General features: G+C 46.1%; 1 protein-coding gene across 1 annotated transcript in view; it reads right to left on the reverse strand.

Annotated features, from left to right (window-relative positions):
• Positions 1–9511: 9511 nt before the first annotated feature.
• The window catches only part of LOC140388392 (interleukin-17 receptor B-like), a 36096-nt gene continuing 21592 nt past the window's right edge, over positions 9512–24015 (reverse strand). Inside the window, exons 10-12 of the mRNA XM_072472486.1 lie at positions 21016–21075; positions 11098–11184; positions 9512–10593 (exon numbers count right to left, since the gene is read on the reverse strand). Coding sequence (XP_072328587.1) covers positions 9893–10593; positions 11098–11184; positions 21016–21075 — 848 coding nt within the window. The 3' untranslated portion in view covers positions 9512–9892. The remainder of the gene's footprint in view (positions 10594–11097; positions 11185–21015; positions 21076–24015) is intronic.

Consider the following 24015-nt stretch of genomic DNA (forward strand, 5'->3'; position numbering starts at 1 on the left):
TGAAATTCTGGGGTAGAAATTAATCGAAGATAGTGGTGTGAGACACTTGGGGCAAGATCCAACAGACACACTGCACCCGAAAAGCAGCTCACTGCGGCGTAGCATGGCCGATAAAAGCCGCTCCCGGGTTCTACCCGGCTTGCAACACCTTGCAAGATCTTTTTTTAAATATAAATTTAGTATACACAATTTATTTTTTCCAATTAAGGGGCAATTTAGCGTGGCCAATCCACCTATCCTGCACATCTTTGGGTTGTGCGGGCAAAACCCACGCAAACACGGGGAGAATTTGCAAACTCCACACGGACAGTGACCTAGAGCCAGGATCGAACCTGGGACCTCGGTGCCGTGAGGCATCAGGGCTAACCCACTGCGCTACTGTGCTGCCCCACACCTCACAAGATCTAACGCGATCATACAAGATGTTGCAATGTAAATCTCACTCATTGTGGGCAAGATCACTTTTTAGCAAATCTGCATATTAGAGCAAGACAGCTAGTCTGACTGTAATATGGAGTTTCTCAAAGTACCTGAAGTGTTGGGATCTATCCCCTTTGCCTCGGAGACCTCAGGCGTGCGCTGTTCAGTACTGGCCTCCACAAACTCGTGAGGATCTCCCAGGGGATCGGAGGCCCCAGATGCTTACCCTTTGAGCAGGGTGGTACCTTGGCATTGCTGGTGCTACCTGGGCACCCTGGCACCTCTTTCTAAAGCCGCCTAAAAAAAATCTTCATTCGCTCTTCCTTTTTTCCAATCACCTTGGCAAACAGCCTGGGATACTTTTGTTGCATCAACCAACTAGGAAAATTTAAATTCTTGTCACAGAATTAATTTTTTTAAAGATATTTCAACTTCTTTCTAATGTCAAGAGCACCAGCATTAAGGCCATGATCATCCGAAACCAACTCTGCTGGGCCAGCCATGTGCTTCGGATGTCAAAGTCGACTTCCAAAGCAAATCTTCTTTCCGAGAGAACGACAAAGGAGGTGCGACAAAGAAACCCTGAAGGCCAATCTAAAGAAATACAACATAGATGTTTTTATAAGCTATGTTGGTTGGGGTTTGTATTTGGGGGGGGGGGGAATGATGGTTATTTTGTTGTGGGTCCTGTTGGATGTTATTGTTGAAAAGTGTTAAAATTATAAATGCCTCAATAAAATATTTTCTAAAAAGAAATACAACATCGACGTCCATGTCTGGGAGACCCTTGCTCAGAAGAGACCTACTTGGAGGAACTTCCTGATTGAAGGGACACAACTCTTTGAGGATGACGAATGGCAAGAGGAGGCTTGGAAAAGGAGCCCGAGAAAGGAATATCAGTGATCGAGAGTCCAAGGACCGATCCCACCTCGCAGAAACACCTGCCAAGTGTGCGGTCAAAGATCAAAAATCATCAATCATCAGCCACGCGAGAACTCACAGAACCCATGACCAGTAACACGGAGTTTCTTAGATGGACAATCATACTCGTTGGGGAGTGATCGTCGCAGAAGACTGTATTATAACATGACAGGATCGTACATGATTAAGATTTAGTGCATGTTGAAGTTGATTTAACAGTGGTTGTTTGTTTAAACCTGCATGTACATTTCAGAAAGTTGACAGCCAGTTTTCAAAAGGAAAATGCTGCTGATGTTGGAAATCTGAAATTAAAAACAGAAAATACTAGAAATGCTCAGCGAGATAGGCAGCATCTGTAACAAGAAACATTAGCCCAAATGTTCTTCTCGGTGCCGATGTTGCCCGCGTTGTTGCTGCCCACAAAGCTTCCTGAAAGACCTGACCCTTTAGCAATATCATCAAAGGGTCAGCGCAAACATTACTGGAGAAGATCATCATGTGCAAGGAGAAAGGATCAATGCAGGACAGGTCCCCTTTACACAACTGTAACTGCCCTATTCAGGTACGGTTTTAAAGATGCATGTCCTTCAGTAAATTAGTCGATTGATGAATGGATGAGGGGATGAGATGGGTGAATGGGTAGTCGGGTGGGAGGCAGTTGGTCGTGGGGATATTTGGGGGGCAGTGGTTGCGGGAGTAGTCGGGGGTTGGGGGGTGCAGTCAGGTGATCTGTGTAAATGGTTGGGTGACGTAGGGAGGGGAGGTCGAGTGGTTGAATGGGGGTTAGTTGTGTCGGGGAATAGTCGGTTCTGGTTGGGGTGAGTTCATTGGGGTGGGGCGGCGGGTGGAATCTGATTGTAGTTTTAAATTGAGATATGCTGGCTATTGAGTTACACTGAATTAGACCAAAAGTATTAACCACCGTAACATTTCCTGGGTAATAATCCAGGTAGGTCCCGTGTATCAGGCCCAAGGTTCTGACACTGCTGGAAGATTGCAGGCAGTGCAAATCAGCCCATCGGAAGTTTAAACATCCTGGGCAATTTGAGCACGCCTGCACGACATGACTTCCACGGGATCCTGACACGTATTCCCCAACTTATGTCTGATCTCCGACCATCCGGATGTCAGAGGATTTGGGCCAGCATTTCAGGTCAGTGATCTTTCAGCAGAACTGAGACAGTTTTGTCTTGCTGTGGTAATCTTGTCGATATTTTTTGATTTTTACAAGACAATGATTAATTTGCGAAAACGCCAGATTACATTTCCGTTTAAAGGATGTTTTTGAGTAGCACTTACTAAACTGTATTTTTTTTAAACAGCAATCACCCTCAAAGATCTTCCTTTTTGTTTTATAAATTTAGAGTACCCAGTCCATTTTTTCCAATTAAGGGGCAATTTTAGTGTGGCCAATCCACCTAGCCTGCACATTTTTGGGTTGTGGGGGCGAAATCCACGCAAACACGGGGAGAATGTGCAAACTCTACACGGACAGTGACCCAGAGCCGGGATCGAACCTGGGACCTCGGTGCCGTGAGGCCGCAGCGCTAACCACTGCACCACCGTGCTGCCCTGCCCTTAAAGATCTTCCTGCCCTCAAGGTGGGAATTTATACATCTGAGAAATTATTCAGAAAATATGCTCTTGAAACCACTAAGGCCAATCACCTATATTTTAGAATTGTTCAGTGATTCATTGGCAGAATTTGTACAAGACTAGTTGATGGGCAGGTGATGATAATCTGGTGCTTTGTACAGAAAAATGATTGATCATTCTGAATCGTCAAAGACTGCAAAGTTCTCTGAGTACGTCATCTGTTTGTTTCTGAAAAGCTATATGATTCAGCAGAATGTTTTGATCCCAGGCATTTTATGTTGATACTTGCCCAATCCTGCCTACAAGGAGAACAAAACGGAGGTCTATATTTTGTCTGCGAGTTTCTAGAACTTCTGGCTCGATGAACCTGACTTTTAAAAATGGCAGCCTGGTTGTCAGATGTCTGGTCCACCTGGGGGCAGGAAGGGAGGGGGAGGGTTACATTAGAAGTTGGACCAGCAGATTGCTCCTTGGCCTTTTGGCGAAGATCGAACGTGAGGTCAGGTGTATTGCCTGGATCAGGTATGTCTCTCTTGTGGGGACCATGATTTGGATTCAATTTGACTTTGAATTGTTTTTTGGAGATGGCAAGGATATGGATTAGGGGTTTGCCCCTGTCCAATCCGCTTTGGATTTGTAACTCTGATAAAGGAATTTTAAAAAAGTTGGAGCAGTTATATACCTGGAAGTAGTGAGGCTGGGTTCAGAAGGCCTGCTCAGGGCTCCAACACTGTCCAAAATTTAAAAAAACCATCCTTCCCCTCACCCCTGCACTCCCCACACCCCCTCCATGCCAACCTGTGCCACCTCATGCCTTGTACCTACTACCCATAACCCCTCATACGTTTTATGTCACCTTCAAGCCCCATGGCCCTTCATAATCCCTGTTTCAACTTAATACCAACTCAGGCAAACCCATGCTCCCTGACCACCACTTTTTACCATTACACCTACCATGCTAACTCACCCAGTATCCAACATGGGAAGAGCTCAGGACTCTTCCAGAGATTAGATAGAGTCCCATAAAATAAAGTTGTAAGTGTCTTTTGCAGATTTCACTAAATTGAAAAAAGAAATACTCTCATAAAAATCCATTTACTACATTTACATTCCTTCAATTACATAAATCCTTATAACAACAAATATTTCCTTCAAGTGCACAATCCCTTATAACACCAAGCATTAGAATTCACAGACCCACGTCAATGAATCTACAATCATTTGTAACTGTCAGACTGTGAAATGACATGCACCTTACTGTGATAATGGATGATTGTGAAATCAGCAAGCAATGATCTTTAATTTAACACTCCAGCCAAGTTATTTCAAAGACTGGACCTTCAATTCCTTGACTTGGCACCTCCCTTTGACAGGATGCCTTGACACTTTTGGCAGGTCCACTTGACCGTTGGTTTTGATAGATCTGACGACAGTTCCAATGAGTTTGACAATTAATGCGTTTATACCTGTTTTATGCACATTCATGCCAACTTTTAAAAAGTAGTACTTTTGCAAAGTTCAGGGCTGCTCTTATCAGGTCTTCCCTGCACAATTTCATAGAATTCCTAGCATCTCTACAGTGCAGAAGAAGGCCATTTGGCCCATGGAGTCCGGACTGATTCTCCGAAAGAACACACTACCTAGCCCCCCCCTCCCCCCCCATCACCACATGCATTGATCAAGGCCAATTCATCTAACATGCACTGTGGGAGGAAACCGAGTACCCAGAGGAAACCCATGCAGACACTGAGAGAACATGCAAACTCTGCACAGTCACCCTAGACCGGAATTGAACCCGGGCCCCTGGCACTGTGAGGTAGCACTGCTAACCACTGTGCCACCGTGCTGCTTCGGATTTCACACTCCTAGGTTACCAAAATCTTCCTTGTGTGGAAACAGTGGATGATTTTAAGTGGTCAGCTACCTCAGGGAACCATTCCATCGCAAAACACAAATCGTCGCTATTTCGGCTGTGCTCCCCCCGCCACGTCCCCCAAACTGGGAAGAGTCATGTTCGGAGGCAGGAATTGCCATTTCCGGGCTCGTCCACCATTTACCTTCTCCATCATGGTGAAAATCCAGACCGGAGTGTAATGGTGCAGTTTATGAACAGCTAAAAATTATACAAAGTTATTTCATGCATTAAGTTATTGGCTGCTTGTTGTCGTCCAAATGTGCATAAAATAATAGCAAAGAGAGCCATACAAGTGTTTTGATTTTTAAAAATTTAATAACATCGGAGTAAACGTTTGTAATTAAATGACTCACAGTCATTTATGCTAAGAGATGCCTCCTTTTGTTTTTTTTTTATTTAGTATAGATGGAAGTGGGATTTCCACATTGAGTCTAGAAAGGCGGTGAGAGTATCAGCAGTCCAGGTATATTTTCATCCATGGAAAAATTAATGGTTGATCTCTGTCTTAGCCTTTGGGGAAGTCATGATGTGGAGATGCCGGCATTGGACTGGGTTGGGCACAGTAAGAAGTCTTACAACACCAGGTTAAAGTCCAATAGGTTTGTTTGGAATCACTAGCTTTCGGAGTCATGAGTCCACTCACCTGATGAAGGAGCTGTGCTCCGAAAGCTAGTGATTCCAAACATACCTGTTGGACTTTAACCTGGTGTTGTGAGACTTCTTACTTAGCCTTTGGAAGTTCATGTAAAAGTCAATATTTAAAGCAATTAATATAAAATGATCAAAACGCAAAATAGAAAGAAACACTTGACAATTGCAATTTTGTGTACATATTACTTATTTATTTTTACTGGCATTTCAAAAAATATTTATCTTATTTCAATGTACATCATAGCACTCTAAGACCAATAAACAAAATGGTGCAATTTTAAAGAGAGTACAGTAGCACAGAAAGCTTGGGGTGTATGCGTACAGATATCCAGTGACAGGACAAGTTGAAAAGACCATTCAAAAAAAGCTTGTGCGATCCTTGACTTTAGCTACAAAAGATAAGAGGTCATGATAAACTATTATAGGCCTCAGCTGGATGTATTCAATTCTGAGGACAACATTTTACGAAGGACGCCAGGGCCTTAGGGAAGGTGAAAAAGAGAATTAGTAGAATGGTACCAGGGTTATGGGATTTCAACTATGTGGATGGAGACTCTGGAGAAATTGGAGTTGCTCTCCTGAGAACAGAAACAGTCCAAGCAGTAAATGCCAGCAGAATATTTGACCTAAAATCCAATCATTTGGTATTCAAAGACATACAATTTCAGTAGAAGCTGCTTGATTGACAGCAGTTGGTCTGGACATTTGTTCCCTCCCTACAAGGATACTGAAGTCAGAGTCAATGATTGAGACTGATCACCTCAACAAAGACCTGGGGCTGGATTCTCCGTTTCTGAGACTAAGTGTTGACGCTGACGGAGGATCCATGGACTTTCAAGACAGAAACATCGGCACCGCACCTGTACCGATTCCGCTAGTACCGGCGCCACATGGAACATGAGCAATTCTTTTTTTCCCCCTCAATTTAGAGTACCCAATTAATTTTTTCAAATTAAGGGGCAATTTACCTACCCTGCACATCTTTGGCGTGTGGGGGCAAAACCCATGCAACTACGGGGAGAATGTGCACACGGACAGTGACCCAGAGTCGGGATCAAACCTGGGACCTTGGCACTATGAGGCAGTAGTGATAACCACTGGTCACCCTCCTGGATGTTGTAGAAGAGTGGCGGATGACCCTGCACCCCGGCCCCGTCCGTTGTGCCTGGGAGCAGGTGGCAGAGGCAGTCAGCGGCGTGGGCAACGTTGCCTGCACCGGCATTCAGCGTCGTAAAAACGTCACAACATCCTCATGGCGGCCAGGGTGAGTAGGCAGCACTGTGACCCTGGCACTAACCCCGGCCCCCTCCCACACACCCGTAAACCGACCCTCCTCCCCACCCCGGGGGACGGATGAATCTCCACCCTGCCCCACATGCCAGCATCCAAACCAGCCACCCTGGCCACTGAGGCCACCAGCTACCCACACCCTGGGCTGCATGCATTGGACTGTTCAACACTGTCATTGTATGTGTCGGCATCCCCTCCAACACCCCCCCTCCCCCCAGGGAAGGTGCCCGAACACCGCAGCACCTTGGACTCCCCTCCACCTCCTGTCCCTGGTGCACTGGGTGGGCAGCGGGAAGAACAGGGCAGCACCTGCCACATTGGTCACCCAAGCAGCAGCTGAACCCATCTAGGTCCGGTCGCCCACAAAGGGCAGGAATAACAGCAGGCTGCCTCCAGTCCTGCTGCGCCGTCTGGGAAACCACCTAGACGTAGCATCAGGGCCCGTGAGGCCAGAAAGTTAGACACCAGTTGAGTTGGCACAGGTGCAGGGCACAGCTTAGTTATAGGGGCTAAGGCACAAACCTGTAAATATTTGTTCACAATAAACACTTGTTACCACCGTTACAACCTGCCTCGGTGCTCTGTCTGATGGGTGGGCTGGTCTGGCCTGGCCGGGGGTGGGGGACAGGAATGGTGCAGGCCCTGTGGGTGGCCAGTGCTCCCCACCCTCCTCCTCTCACTACCCGACAGTCCCCACCACCGCTACCCCAGGGATTTGGTGGGACCGTGCGATAGAATGGCCAGTTCACTTGCCGGGATCACCCAGGTGGATGGTAGAAGGTGCTACTGTGGGCAAGAGACAAGACGTTGACGAGTGATGCAGAGCACCAGAGCGCATCGCAGAATGGGTTGTAATCACCCTCCATCCCATGGACCAGACCCGCTGTCACTGTCAACCCAGGCCCCCAACCTTGTGGTGCTGCAGATATGTATCACGGGAGGGTTGCAGGCAGTGGGCTGGCCAGTGAGGGGCTGTAAGGTTGGGATGTGGTGTCCGTGCCCCTGGCCAGTCCCCATCCCTCCTTTCTAGTCGGTGAACCTGGAGGTGATCAGAGTGTCTCTTGCACGTTGGCCTTGACACGCGTTGTGCGGCCTCCCACGCCTGCCTGGGCCTCATGTCCTGCCCATCCTTGCCCTCCCCGCTTTCTCCTCAACGGACAAGCAGGCCGCCACGATGCGGATGACTCTCTGAGCATCATACTGGAGGGTCCCTCCAGAACAGTCCAAGCACCTGAACCACATCTTCAGGAGGCCGAAGCACCGATCATCACACTCCTGGTCGCTGCCTGGGCATTGTCGTAGCGGACCTCCCCGTTGGTCTGTGGCCTCCAATAGGTGCCATCAGCCACAACCGCAGCAGGTAACCCCAGGAGCCAACCCCTCAGCCTCTCAAACATGTCAGCAATCGCCGACTGTGCCAGGATGAAGGCACTGTGCACACTGCCCAGGTATCTTGTGCAGACATGTATGAGGCGCACCTGATGGTCACAGACCAACTGAACGTTCTTTGAGTGGTAACCTTTCGGTCTGTGTAGAGCGGCCTGTTATCCACAGTTGCCCGTAGGGCGACATACATCCCGTCGATCGCCCCTGGACCCGGGGCACCCAAAGATGGCGGCGAACCCCACTGCCCGGGTATCCGGGTGGGCTTGGTCCACATCGAAATAGATGTATTGATCCGCTTAGGCATATAGGGCCTACCAGGACAGCGCGGATGCACCTCTGTACCGAGACCTGTGAGATCCTGGACAGATCCCCACTCGGCGCCTGGGAGGACCCAGTTGAGTAAAAGTTCAGAGCGACCATCACCTTGATGGCCACCGGGTGAAGGGGTGTCCTCTTCCATACCCCCTCGGTGTCAGGTGTGCCATTATCTGGCAGTTATGTCGCACTGGTGACATTACATACCAAACCGTTCCCGTACCAGCCTCCCCGAACAGGCGCCGGAATGTGGCGACTAGGGGCTTTTCACAGTAACTTCATTTGAAGCCTACTTATGACAAGCGATTTTCATTTCGTTTCATTCTGTCTATCTGCACAGTTGGAGTCTTCGACGGCATGTCCGGTCTGGCAGGTCCTCGAATGTCAGGCACTTCCAGTACACACGAGGCCTCATACAGCGCCTCCTTGGCAACTGCCCCTCCTCGGCCTGCTGGGCAGCTGGCTTTCCAACCTGGCTGGCTACAATCTGCTCAACTGCTGCAAGCATCGCTGCTGCAGCTTCCACCTCTCTTCGGGCAACTCCCACTCATACAGCTGCTGGGCATCCCGCAGAGTTGCCGCGACCAGCAGGGGGGACACCATTGCTGGTCGGACTCCAAACTCCTTGTCTGCAGGGGGTGAAAGGTCGACATGTTAGCGTGGTGCATACCCTTCTGCCCAACCATGTCCACTGGGCTACACGGTGGCCCTGGATGCCACTGCAGGATCTGCCCCCGCATCTTCCTTCCCCCCACCCCATCCCCTCACCTCTGCCCATGGGTGTTTCCCTGGGTGGTCTGCTGGTGGCCGGTTGGGCAGGGAGATTGGGACAGGGGTTGGGTGGGGGGGTTTGGGGCGGGGGGGTGTGTTTGGCGGGGGTCACTGTGGTGAACCAGGGGCCAAGGTGGGTGGTCGGTGGGTGCGCGGCAAGATGGCCACCGTAATGGGGGCCGCTCAGCCAGTTTACACCATCCCAGCCCTGGCAGCAACCCCCCCCCCCCCCCCCCCCCCCCACCTCAGCCAGCACGGTCGGTGTCCGGCCTGGCAGCCCGCAGTCACTCCTCTCCATGTCCTACCTCCACTCTCAGCAGCCACCATGCCAGGTTCACAATTTTTAAAAGCACATGTGGACATCGGGAACTCGGCCCATCGGAGGCGGAGAATCGCGGGTGGGCCCACAAAGGAGACACAAACGTGTTTAAACTGCGTGCAGTGCGCGTCGCATTTACTCCATTTTCGAAGTGACAGAGAATGGCGATTTGGTGTCAAATCGGCACCTGCCGTGATTTTGCCGTCAGAAGATATTCTCCGCACAATCGCATTTCCGGTTTTGGCATCAGCCCTCGGAGGAACCCGCCCCAGAGTTAATAGTTAAGGAGCAGGGCATTTCATATCAATTTATTGAATATTCTTTGCATGTCGGGACTCCAACTCTTCCACTGGAATCTCATGTGCACTTGAAGCTGGGTGAATGTCTTGCCAGTACTTTAATTCCGAAATTGCGTTTTTCATCTGGTGATTATATTGAATTTTATAATTGCAATATGGGGTCAGATTTGCATATTTTCTGCATGTTTTCTGTGAGGCACCATGTAGATTTTTGTAAAACCTATTGATGTCTTTCCCAAGGCAGTACTTCACACATGAACTGAAAATACTCGGAATATCTTTGGCTGAGCTTATTTGATCAAAGTAGACAATACTATACTTCTGCAGATGTGAACCATTTTGCAAATCACTGCAAAATATATTTAAGGCAGTAGAATACATGTCCTCTGAACTATTCATGTTTTGATCAAAGTTCGTTCTGTGACAAATGGCGTCCCATTTCATTTTGGCACCTTTGGAGCACACAATAATGACCTTATCCACATTCGCCTTCTGGGAGGCAAGCCATTGAGCAGGGCCCATTTCAGCAATTCTTCTCTTTTGCCACATGTCAATGAATACCTGGAATGCCCTGGAACTCTGCAGTAACTCAGCGAAATTCAGGACAACGTTTTGGAAGAGTATATTATCCATCGAGTAAATGATCAGGACTTTAACTGGTTGCAGTAGCTGTGCATCATTGGTGAATAAGACTTTTCCATTGACTTTGCCTGTAAAAGAAAAAGTTCTCCTTTGAAGTTTTTATTGGTTTAAGAAAGCATATTCAATTCACAAATAAAGTAGCCTTCCATCAAATTTGGCATCAAAATTATAAATGGACCCGATTGTTTCAGCTAAGCACCAGGATCCAAGTACAATAGTTATTGCATATGGAAAATTTAATTTGATGATAAAACTATTATGGGGGGGGGGGGGGGGGGGGGGAGGGTGAAGAGGGGCGAACTAGGTTGTCTTCCAAGCATTTTGATTTTATGGCAGAGATCACTAAATAATGCTTTGCTGACACCAGAATCTTTGGATTATGTAAATTATAACCGATTTGAAATAACAATTTCAGGCTGAGAGAAACTAAGCTCTGGCATGTGCACCATATTACATTTCTGGAGTTTTGTTTTAACTGGACGCCCCCCCCCCCCCCCCCCCCCCCAAACACGCACACACACATAGACACACAACATTGGGTAGCTTAATTTAAGAGAACCCAAATAACTTACCTTGTTTACAAATTACAAAGAGCCCAGCTCCCAAAACAAAGAGGATCACACCGAGTACAGTGTAACCAAAGATCATAAACAGGTGTCCTGCACAAAAAGAAAAACATTTTTGTCTAAAGCAAATGTACATTTTTGCAAACTTTAAATGTTGTCTGCTCTTTCTTACAATCTTTCCAACCAAATTTATGTGAAGGGTAAAATGCTGCATGTGGAAAGTAGCTGGAGTTTGACAAAACAATCTCTATTTTACTTTCACCACTGAAGCTTTATGTAGCTTTGTGCGTCCCTGCTCTCGGCCTAGAAACTCAGCGAATGGGTGTATTGACCATGGAACCCAGTCGTACCTTGACCGACACTTTATCAAGTCAAACTCCACACAGAATCCTGCCAGATTGCTCCCATTATTAAAGTCAAGAGATGTCTCTATCTAATGACAGCTAGCCGAACTTCTGGAATCAATTGCTATAAATAAAACATTTATCCAGCCACAAGCAGATTCGCAGGTGATTCAGCCTCAACAATTTAATCTGATTTTTTACCTGTAGCTAAATATGTTTGTTGCATTTCAGGCAGGCTGCTCAAAATAGATTTGCTGCAAAACTCAGCTCTGCAGCACTTGGATGCAGATAGAATGTTTGCCCTTGTGGGGAAGAGCATAACCCGAGGCCACCAATATAAGATAATGACCAGGGAATCCAATAGGGAATTCAGAAGAAACTTACTTATCCAAAGTGTGGTAAGAATATAGAACCTGCTACCACAGGAACTGGTTGGAATGAATAATATAGATACATTTAAGGTAGCTAAACAAACAATGAGGGAGAGGACAATAGAGCATTACAATGATAGATTTAAATGGAGGAAAGATGGACGGAGGTCCAGTGGAACATAAATGCTGGTCAGGCCAAATGGACATATATCCTATTTAATCTAATGGTTCGGACTTCAGCAGTCAGGCAGACCACTCAGGCGACACGGTGGCGCAGTGTGTTGCACTGCTGCCTCATGGCGCTGAGGACCCGGGTTCGATCCCAGCCAAGGGTCACTGTCCGTGTGGAGTTTGCACATTCTCCCCGTGTCTGCATGGGTCTCACTCCCACAACACAAAAGATATGCACGGTAGGTGGATTGACCACACTATTTGCCTCTTAATTGGAAACCTTTGTTTTAAATTTTAGTCAGACCACTCGCTCCCCCTTCTCCACTGCATCCCTTTGGCCCACAAGATGAGAGACAGATTGAACGGAAGCAATCGAGAAGAAGAGGACAGGCTGCTCCAAGAGGGAGGAGGAACAGAAGATGGAGTTTTATCCATCCAAGGTCTTCAGGGAGAAATCGAGCAAACCTCTGCCTCCCAGAGGAACAGTGGGAGGAACAATACGGAAGCGTTGTGGGTCTCGACCGACATCTGGAGCCTCGGAGATCCTGCTTACTACTTTTCGTGAAGGCCTGCCACATCATGTGCCAATCAGGCATTTAAAGGGCCAGGATTCAAGGACCCAGGGGGCCAGCAATCCTACCCACTGAGAGGCTGACAGCTTTTTTTTGTACTCAGCAGTGCCACCAGGGAGTTGGTGGTGATCACCAGCACTACAGCCACTCAAGACCTTAGATCGAGGATGGATCCAAGCACAGGTTAGTGATGGTAGGAAGGAGTCCCAGGGAGAGGGATGCAGGAGAAGGGGGGTGTAGGGGGCTGAACGCTAGGGCAGACAAATGACTGTTTGCAAGAATCCCCCTCCCGAATGCAAGGTCCCTTAATCAGGCACTTTGAATGACAGAACCCATGGTCCAAACAAACCACGTTTTGCTGGTCATGTTCTCCGTATGGTGAGCCCCTGCCCACCATGAGGCAAATATCAGCAACAGCAGGATGAGGACCTTAAGTAGACATTAATTAGTAATTGCAATGGAGGCGAAAAGGCAGTGGGGTCCCTATCTACCACCCTACTGCATGATTAAATCACCCGAGCTATCAAACATACCACAAGAGAGGGCACAAGATTCCATCCAGTGTGAGTGGCATCTCTGTTTTATGAAAGAGATGCACATTGAAATCTGTCACTTCTTCAGGCAGACCTGTAGCTTCAGGACGCAGTGGAGACAGTACTTCCAGTGGCTATGAAGGTGAGTCTGGCCATGAACCTTTCCGCATCGGATCCTTCAGGCTAGGCCAGCTGACATCTGTAACACCTCCCAGTTTGCTGTCCATGCTGTATGAGGGAAATCAATTATCGCCATGCCACGTGTCTTAAAGAGCCACATGGAGATATACCACACTGAATGTGCAGCTGGTAGCATGGCCACGCTCAGAACATCCTGGCAGACGTAATGATGCTTTTATTTTGTTTTAGTCCTGCAGTATAACTAGAGTGGGTGTCACGATTCATTATGGTTTTCTGCATCATTCACAGCATCTCACCAGGAGGGTGCAGACTTCGCCCCCCAGGTATATGGCAAGCAGCCGAGGAGAACGAAGACAAAGCGAGGAAACAACCAAATAGAAAGTGCATCTCAGAAAGGTCACAGTGATCATGGGGGACTTCAATATGCAGGTGGACTGGGTAAATAATGCTGCCAGTGGACCCAAGGAAAGGGAATTCATGGAATGTTTACAGGAGGGCTTTTTGGAACAGCTTGTGATGGAGCCCGCGAGGGAATAGGCCATTCTGGACTTAGTGTAATGTAATGAGCCAGACTTGATTAAAGATCTTAAAGTAAGGGAACACTTAGGAGGCAGTGATCATAATATGGTAGAATTCAATCTCCAATTTGAAAGAAAGAAGGTAGAATCAGATGTAAAGGTGTTACAGTTAAATAAAGGTAACTACAGGGGCATGAGGGAGGAACTGACGAAAATCGACTGGGAGCAGAACCTAGTGGGAAAGACAGTAGAACAGCAATGGCAGGAGTTTCTGGGAGTAATTGAGGACACAGTACAGAGGTTCATCCCAAAGAAAAGAAAGGTTATCAGAGGGGGGATTAGGCAGCCATGGCTGACAAAGGAAGTTAGGGAATGCATCAAAGCAAAAGAGAAAGCCTATAATGTGGCAAAGAGTAGTGGGAAGTCAGAAGATTGGGAAGGCTACAAAAACAAACCGAGGATAACAAAGAGAGAAATAAGGAAAGAGAGGATCAATTATGAAGGTAGGCTAGCCAGTAACATTAGGAATGATAGTAAAAGTTTCTTTAAATACATTAAAAACAAACGGGAGGCAAAAGTAGACATTGGGCCGCTCCAAAATGACGCTGGTAATCTAGTGATGGGAGACAAGGAAATAGCTGAGGAACTAAATAAGTACTTTGCGTCAGTCTTCACAGTAGAAGACATGAGTAATATCCCAACAATTCAGGAGAGTTAGGGGGCAGAGTTGAATATGGTAGCCATCACAAAGGAGAAAGTGCTAGAGAAACTAAGAGGTCTAAAAATTGATAAATCTCCGGGCCCAGATGGGCTACATCCTAGAGTTCTAAAGGAGATAGCTGAAGAAATAGTGGAGGCGTTAGTTATGATCTTTCAAAAGTCACTGGAGTCAGGGAAAGTCCCAGAGGATTGGAAAATCGCTGTTGTAACCTCCCTGTTCAAGAAGGGAACAAGGAAAAAGATGGAAAATTATAGGCCAATTAGCCTAACCTCGGTTGTTGGCAAGATTCTAGAATCCATTGTTAAGGATGAGATTTCTAAATTCTTGGAAGTGCAGGGTCGGATTAGGACAAGTCAGCATGGATTTAGTAAGGGGAGGTCGTGCCTGACAAACCTGTTAAGAGTTCTTTGAAGAGATAACAAATAGGTTAGACCAAGGAGAGCCAATGGATGTTATCTATCTTGACTTCCAAAAGGCCTTTGATAAGGTGCCTCATGGGAGACTGCTGAGTAAAATAAGGGCCCATGGTATTCGAGGCAAGGTACTAACATGGATTGACGATTGGCTGTCAGGCAGAAGGCAGAGAGTTGGGATAAAAGGTTATTTTTCGGAATGGCAACCGGTGACGAGTGGTGTCCCGCAGGGTTCAGTGTTGGGGCCACAGCTGTTCTCTTTATATATTAACGATCTAGATGACGGGACTGGGGGCATTCTGGCTAAGTTTGCCGATGATACAAAGATAGGTGATGGGGCAGGTAGTATGGAGGAGGTGGGGAGGCTGCAGAAAGATTTAGACAGTTTAGGAGAGTGGTCCAAGAAATGGCTGATGAAATTCAACGTGGGCAAGTGCGAGGTCTTGCACTTTGAAAAAAAGAATAGAGGCATGGACTATTTTCTAAACAGTGACAAAATTCATCATGCTGAAGTGCAAAGGGACTTGGGAGTCCTAGTCCAGGATTCTCTAAAGGTAAACTTGCAGGTTGAGTCCTTAATTAAGAAAGCAAATGCAATGTTGTCATTTATCTCAAGAGGCTTGGAATATAAAAGCAGGGATGTACTTCTGGAGCTTTTTCAAGCATTAGTTAGGCCCCATTTAGAATACTGTGAGCAATTTTGGGCCCCATACCTCAGGAAGGACATACTGGCACTGGAGCGGGTCCAGCGGAGATTCACACGGATGATCCCAGGAATGGTAGGCCTAACATACGATGAACGTCTGAGGATCCTGGGATTATATTCATTGGAATTTAGGAGGTTGAGGGGAGATCTAATAGAAACTTACAAGATAATGAATGGCTTAGATAGGGTGGACGTAGGGAAGTTGTTTCCATTAGCAGGGGAGACTAGGACCCGGGGGCACAGCCTGAGAATAAAAGGGAGTCACTTTAGAACAGAGATGAGGAGAAATTTCTTCAGCCAGAGAGTGGTGGGTCTGTGGAATTCATTGCCACAGAGGGCGGTGGAGGCCGGGATGTTGAGTGACTTCAAGACAGAAGTTGATAAATTCTTGATTTCTCGAGGAATTAAGGGCTATGGAGAGAGAACGGGTAAATGGAGTTGAAATCAGCCATGATTGAATGGTGGAGCGGACTCGATGGGCCGAATGGCCTTACTTCCGCTCCTATGTCTTATATCTCCTTCTCAGGTGGGCCATTCATGATCAGATCATCTTACTGCAGTAACAGTGAGCACACCCCAAATTCCCCATGTAACAACAGTTCCTCACTTCTCTCTGTTGCTGACCATCGCTGTGTCCTCTTGGCCACAATACTGAAATGAAAGTCACCGCAAAACAAACACTCCAAACTAACTTTATCGAGCAAATTATCCAATAATGTGTACTCTGTAAACCAATCATTCTTATGCATTCCCCGTCTTCCATGTGCCTGTCTCTGTCCTGCTCCCATGCATCACTACCCCAGTAGGTGAAGCAGAGTTGGCAGAAGCTGCTGACTTTGTGGGTGAGTTGTTCACAGCTTTGCAGAACAGCGCAGGGTCTGGAACCCCCAGCTCCAGGCAGCCTTGACATGGGCAGTGGCAGCCTGTCAGCTGGCAGATGGGCAACAGCAAGAACACTGGCAAAATGGCTGTGGTGTGTGGATGAATGCATTTGTCCTGAGAGTGGTCAGCAGGTTTGTGCTCTGTGGTGCCACTGCCAAACGCAGGGCAGCACCTCAATAATCCTAGTAATATGATAGAGACTGTGAGAGCCTGCAAGCCCTTTGAACAATAACAACAACAGCCTGAACTTGCTTGGCATCAGCCCGAGCTTTTACTGCAATACTCAGATGTTGGGAGGTTTCCTCTTGAGCTGCAATAAAAGCTGAGACATTGTCCATCAGAGCCTACGTCATGTTCAGTTCTCACCACTTCCCCGCTGGAAAAGATTACCAATCTCCTCCATGTTCATTGACAGTGACAGCAGGGTTTCTAATGGGCCTGCTAATGCACCAGACAGCTACTGCTAACAATGCTTCAACCTCTAGGGTAAAACTGCATGGGAGCCTTGGAACAGGCAAAGGCACATGGAAGACAGGCAGTTTGGGACTGTACATGGATGATTTAGCTGACCGTTGTACAAAGTACCCATCAGTCTTTTTCAGTAAGGTACCTCATCAAAGTGCTCATCTGAGTTTTCTGTAGCAGAACTCGTATGCTACTCACCCTCCAAGGAGCTCGCACCAGCATAGCCCTTTTTCATGCCGTTCCAGCAGGCCTCTTGTGCCTTGTGACTCAGTGCGCAGATACCATCTCTGAGCTATCCTCTAAAGTACAAGCAGCTAGTGGCTGAGCTTGTGGTTATGAGTATGGGATAGAGTGGGCCGATAGGGTGCTGATTCAGAGGGTGGTGCAGTCTCGATGGGCCTCATGGCCTTCTTGCGCATTGAGGGATTCTCTGGATGGAGTCAGTATTTCATCACCAGTGTCTTCTCCCTTGTCATTCACACTTCTGTACCACAGCCTGGTCAGCTGGTAGTTCTTGGGTATCTGAAAGGAGGAATGGACAAGGCCCCGTTGAGGGGAGGGGTGGAATACAAAGGTCCTCCACCTGCAGTTTGTATATCAGAAGAGTTATGGCTGAGGTAAAAGTAGGATGTGAGGAAAAAGGATCAGGTAGGAACATATAATTTTCAATCCTTTCAGCCCCACTACTGACCACGACCTCAGTATTGCCACACCAGTGATGGCCAACATCCATCTCCTTCATGAGGGAGAGGACATACACCCGTGCCTGCCACCATCAGTTAGGTGCTGTTGCCTTCAGTCATCATAGAAATTTATAATATAGGAGGCCAATTAGCCCATAGTGTCTGTACTGTCAGAGAAAGCTGTCCAGCCCACTCCCGCTTTTCAGCTAATCGGTGTTGCAGGTCACAACATTTCAAGCAAATTTACAAGTATTTTTTAAATGTGCTGAAGGTTGCCTCTACCACCTTTTCAGGCAGGGAGTTCCAGACCCCCCACCGCATAAAATACATTTCTTCTTAACTCCCCTTTAATCATTCCACCAATTAGGCCCCTGATTGGCCTTTGTTCTCAAGGAAATAGATCCTTCCTAACCTCTATTTATGCTCCTCATAATTTTATGCACCTCAATTAAATGTCCCTTCAGTCTTCTCTGTGCCAAAAAAATAACCTCAGTCTATCCAATCTTTACTCAAAATTAAGATTCTCTTGACATCCTCATAAGTCTCCTCAACACTCTCCCTCGTGTTCTCATTGTTTAGCGAACAGATTTGTACACAGCATTCCAGCTGTGGCCTAAAGGTCATGTTGCATAGCTCAAATATTATCTCCCTGCTCTCGTAATTTATGCCTCAGCTAATAAAGGAAAGTATCCCAAATACCTTCTTAATAAAGCTACGCAATCTGTCCTGCAAGAGAAAGAGATATGTGTTGGAAGGTGCTTGGTGATATGGTTGTTATAGTTCAATAGTTCAGTAGCTGACTGTGTGTAAGATGTGAGATGCGAGTGTGGAGCTTGCGGCAGTATTATATGTGTGAGAGTGAAATAAGGCTATAAATGTGAGGTACGAGTTGTGATTGATGGAGATTGTTAACAGGGAAGAGGTGGAGATGTGGTGCATTGAGTAGTGTGTAAGGTTGGTGGTGCAGTTGGTGGGACATAATGCTGGGCGTGATTCTCCGTTTTGCCGGCGCCCGGGGGTTTCCCGACGGCATGGGACTGCCCCACAATGGGAAACCCATTGACCGGCCGTCGTGATGGAGAATCCCGCTGGTGGGTCGGGGCAGAAATGTGGCGCGGTGAGGTGGAGAATCCAGCCCAGGATATTTTACAGGCGCACTAATTAGCCATAATCACTCAAATGAGGTCATTAAATTTCTTGGGACACTGCATCCAGGTCCTCGAGAGCGACACTGCTCCCATTGCCTTCTTAGCGTCCATCTCTAAGGCCTGTTAGTCTCTCCTGGTGTACCTCCTTCACAAAGGCCTCGAGTGCTCTGTCAATGAACATTGTGTCGATCCTTTGTCTTTTCCGGATCTATTTTTTGCAATGAATTCAAGCATCTGTTCAATCCAAAATGCAGCTCCTTTTAGGAGATGCAGGCTTGCTTCTCAGGCTAGTTGGAACTTGTGCTAATCTTTCAAGGCTTCGCACCCTTTATCAGGCACATAACCACTCATCAACGCACTTGGCAGCCCGATACCAGGATTCCGACGGAATCCAGCAAGTTCTCTCCCCCCCCCCCCCGTGTAGAAATTAGCATGGTGGAGGAGGAAGACTCGTATCCTGGGCCCCTCTCCCAGCGGCATCAGAGACCAGTAACAATTCTCCCAGGACGGAGAATCCAGGCCGTGGTGCCAGTCCTCGGCTAAACTTTGTCAAGAGTTTGTTTTTTGCCCGACAGCTGCAAAGAAAGTGTTTAAACTTCAAATGAAAAGACATCCTCACGACCCAAATAAGCTCCAGTTCATCTCTTACTATTCTCGGTGCCTCAGCGTTAAAATTGCAAATACCACAGTTGTGAAATACTGAGAACTTGCTGATAAGAGCTTTCAGAATTACAGGTCATGTGTAGGAGATTTTCAGATAGGGTCTGATGGTTTATACCAGAGTAAGGTAGTCAAACATTGAGAAAAATACGATAATACAACAAGATTATTAGATAAAGGGATGAGATATTTGACCTACTTCTTTAAAAATTGTGAGGTTTTAACATTATTTTTCATTCTTAGCTATATTTCTTCATAGGTGATATTGTATTTGTGCGACTGGAGTGTCCAGTTTATCATGAGCCCAAGAAGCAATATTAACCAAAGAGAATGGCTAGCACTTTGGTGTGATGCACAGTTGTGTTGCGCCCTGTTCCCCAATCAGCCACATGCTGGAGGCACCAACATGCTGGAACCTTACCCCAACTAAAATCACCAGAGCAAAAGCATTCAGTAGTTTGGCCAGTAAATGTGTTAAAGTGTCTGCTTTGCTTTGTGAGTTTAAACCTGGCACCCCCCTACTTCCCACCCCCTCCTCTTCTCACATATCAATGATCCTAATCCTAACCACACTTGAAGAATTCCAGTAAGGTCAGTTGATGGGATTTCATATGGTAATGGTTGTGTTTTCTCACTTACTAATCAAAAGCATGGAGGCAACGGAGCCATGAAATTCGGCTGCCATCAGCTAACATGGCACAGCGTTTTCACCGTACTCAGGCAACCAAAGTATTTGCCGTTCTCTTTGTGACTGATGAGTATTACTTCGGGAGATGCATTCCACGCTGGTGCATCAGAGGAGCAGGATTCACGGTTTTTTGTGATCATGATTTGATTTATGGTTAATAATGATTCTTGGACTCATGGTAAACTGGACACTCCAGTAGCACGAAGATAATATTACCTATGAAATTTCAGATCTGTCAGATACTGGTAATTTCCACAGAGCTGCTTCTGCTAAGAGGCTAAAAGTACTCGCAAAGTAACAGTAACCGAGCAGAAGCAATTTTGAGGAAACTCTCAGCCAGGACATCATCACAATCTGCCCCATATTTGTATTGGCTAGTTTACGAATAGAAAAGTACAGCATATGATTTTCCTCATCATTTCCACATCAATCACTTTCAGATGATCACCATTTGTCTCATTCTTAAACTTTGGTAACTTGAGTCCACAAAATAGAGAGTCAAATGCATGTTTAAAAGAAGGCACTTCTTTTGTTTACAGGTCACCCTCTGCCAGACTGAAAAAGCCAGCTCAAAGCCTGTGCTGCATGCTCAGAACCCTCAACAGACACCAGTGAAATAATTACATAGGAGAAAGGTTCATAAATGACACTCTGGAGGGCAGCACGGTGGGGCAGTGGTTAGCACTGCTGCCTCACGGCGCCGAGGTCCCAGGTTCGATCCCAGCTCTGGGTCACGGTTCTCGTGGAGTTTGCACATTCTTCCCGTGTCTGCGTGGGTTTTGCCCCCACAACCAAAAGATGTGCAGGGTAGGTATATTGGCCATGCCAAATTGCCCCTTAATTGGAAAAAATGAATTGGGCACTAAAAAATTTTTTAAATAAAATAAATGGTGCTCTGTAACACTTACCATTGCTGAATTCCCCTGAAATCAATTTCATCCCTCCGTCAGTGTCTGATTTATTGTAGTCTTGTAATAAGATACATCAATTAGTGTTGAAAGCCATAGTTATATCAAGAAATGCATTATTAGTATGTATCATTTGAAAAATGTAATTGAACTTTTCAGTTGAAGATTTTCTAAGTGCAGACTGGACATTGATTCAAAGATTGTCTCAATAGCTGACAAATCCTCATGGTTCATGCTGCTCAGTCACTGAACTTCATCGGAACTCAATGGAAGCCCCATCGGCACATGGTATAGGATTTCCAGCGTTCTTTTGAAGTTACAGCAACATATTGGGAGCAACTATAAGGAAATTCCCAGCCAGGTCTCTCTCTTTCGTTCCACATTTGGATAAATTGCTCAGAAAAGAGACATAGAACCATAGAATTCCTACCGAGCAGAAGTAGGCTATTCGGCCCATCGAGTCCGCATTGGCCCGATGAAAGAGCACCCTACCTAGGCCCACTCCATCCGCCCTATCCCCGTGACCTCACCTAACCTGCACTTCTGTGGACTGTGGGAGGAAAACAGAGTACCGTAGGAAACCCACGCAGACACAGGGAGAAAGTGCAAACTCCACACCCACAGACACCAAAGGCAGGAATTGAACCCATACATTCGACATGCTGCCGAAGCTTTTCGTCTTGCGCTGGGCAGGACAGATCCTCAAGAATACCAAATATTAAAGAGAACAACAATTTATACTGCATGTGAAGAGGGAGCTGATTGGTTGGCAAGTGGACTCTGATTAGTTAACTACCAAGTTTCTGTTCAAATTCCAATCAGGCAGGTCACGGCATTGCCATGGGAGAATGACTGCCCCCCAAGCTCTTGTTTAGTTGAAAACTGCGTAATGTTTGGAAATGTTCTTTCTGTCTGCAAGAGACAGGGCACCGTGTGTGAATATCTGTAACTTCTAGCACACATAACTGAGCCATACGATGAGCCCAATTAATGACCTTAAAGTGAGTGTCAGTGTTATTATTAGCACAATCAGTGTTGCATAGTAAAGTGCTGTCCAATCACAAAATCACATTTAATGTTGAACGTTATGTTCTGAATTTTACAAGCACAGGCTGTTTGAGTACAGTCAGTACTTTGCCTGTTGCATACAGCCAAAGGGACATGCTGTTTGATATAATCAACCAGTCACTGGGATGTACAGCCTACTGTCATGTGAGAGTACCTTTAAGAAATGGATGTTTATAAATGGGTGTGTATATAAATATCTGCAGTGAGAGTACCTTTAAGAAATGGGTGTTTACTACTTCAGTGATGTCAGAGAGTGGGTGGAGCTGGGCTTTTTACTTTCATTTTAGGCTGTTTGCTGCAGGATGTGTTTTAGTTTCATTTTCAGTGCTGGAACTGAAGCCAGACAGACCAGCTGTACTGTTGATCTCTCTGCCATTAAAAGACTATCTCTTGATCATTTGATGAATTCAGAATTATAAATGTTTTCAGTAGCGACGTTAACATGATGTGCTTCTGTTAAAAGGTGTATCTTTTGTAAGTGTTCTGGATGTTAAAAGGACAGTGTAAGCATTACTTAGTGTTGTATTCTTTGGTGGTTGTATTTGAATTAATGGTTGCTAAGATGTTCACTGTATGTTTTAAAAAGGTTAACTTGAATTCATAGAATAAACATTGTTTTGCTTTTAAAACAAACTTTTCCATTTCTGCTGTACCACACCTGTAGAGTGGGCCGTGTGCTCCCCATACCACAATCTATTAAAAGTTGTGGGTCAGGTGAACTCCATGATACACTTTGGGGTTCTCTAAACCCTGGCCCATAACACTACATGGCATCACACCAGCACTGAAATTCATAGACTACTTTACTCATTTGTATATTTTTGGCTTGTCAGCAGAATTCTGTTAGTAGAGAATATCACTCGTATTGCTCCTGCATTGTAGCAGCGTGAAATGGCTAGCTTCACCTTTTGCTCAAATTTTTGAGGCACCTGTTAAAATCTTAGTAGAGGGCGGCACGGTAGCACAATGGTTAGCACTGTTGCTTCACATCTCCAGTGTCCCGGGTTCAATTCCCGCTTGGGTCACTGTCTGTGTGGAGTCTGCACATTCTCCCTGTGTCTGCATGGGTTTCCTCCGGGTGCTCCTCCCACAAGTCCCAAAGGATGTGCTTGTTTGGTGAATTGGACATTCTGAAATCTCCCTCTTGTGTACCCGAACAGGCGGTGGAGTGTGGCGACTAGGGGATTTTCACAGTAACTTAATTGCAGTGTTAATGTTAGCCTACTTGTGACAATAATAAAGATTATTGTTATTAGTTGTATTATAACAGGACAGGAAAATCCCAAAATGGATTCCTGGCTCAAAACACCGCAATCTTTTTTCTTAACATATAAAAGGTGGAGGTATAGTCACAGGACTACTAATTAGTTTTAACAAGGAAAAAGCATTTATTAAACATGAAAAGTGAATTATTATACATACTCCTTTAATCTCCTCTTTGCTTAACAAATACGCACAGATTAATACAGACTACAAAGTACATCTTAAATTACAATAGTCTTATTAACACAAAGTCCCTTTTAAGCATACAGATTGGCTGTGGTCAAATACACACACTCCTCTCTGAACCCAAGTTAGTGTCTGTGGTTTTCTCCGCAGAATTGCCTCAGATGACTGCCACATGAGTTTCCAAAGTGCACTCCCAATAACACGCTTTAAGATCTTTTCTCATAATAATGTTTTCCCTTAGCGGTTTGGATTCTGACATCCAGTCCAGGTTTTACAAATGACTGTTTTAAATAAAGCTACTGCTCTAAAACCGTGGTCACTTGGTCAAATGAAATTTTCAAATCTGAGATTGATGCTTTTTGTTGTTAGATATGCTAATGAAGAAAAATCAAAGATGAGTTGCTAAGAATTGAGGTTCCGATAAACCACATAGAAATAGAAGGGTAAGTGCAGAATGGTCTCCTGTTACTATATTTCAGCAAG

The sequence above is a fragment of the Scyliorhinus torazame genome, chromosome 13 (genome assembly GCF_047496885.1).
Source record: "Scyliorhinus torazame isolate Kashiwa2021f chromosome 13, sScyTor2.1, whole genome shotgun sequence".
Classification (NCBI taxonomy): Eukaryota; Metazoa; Chordata; class Chondrichthyes; order Carcharhiniformes; family Scyliorhinidae; genus Scyliorhinus; species Scyliorhinus torazame.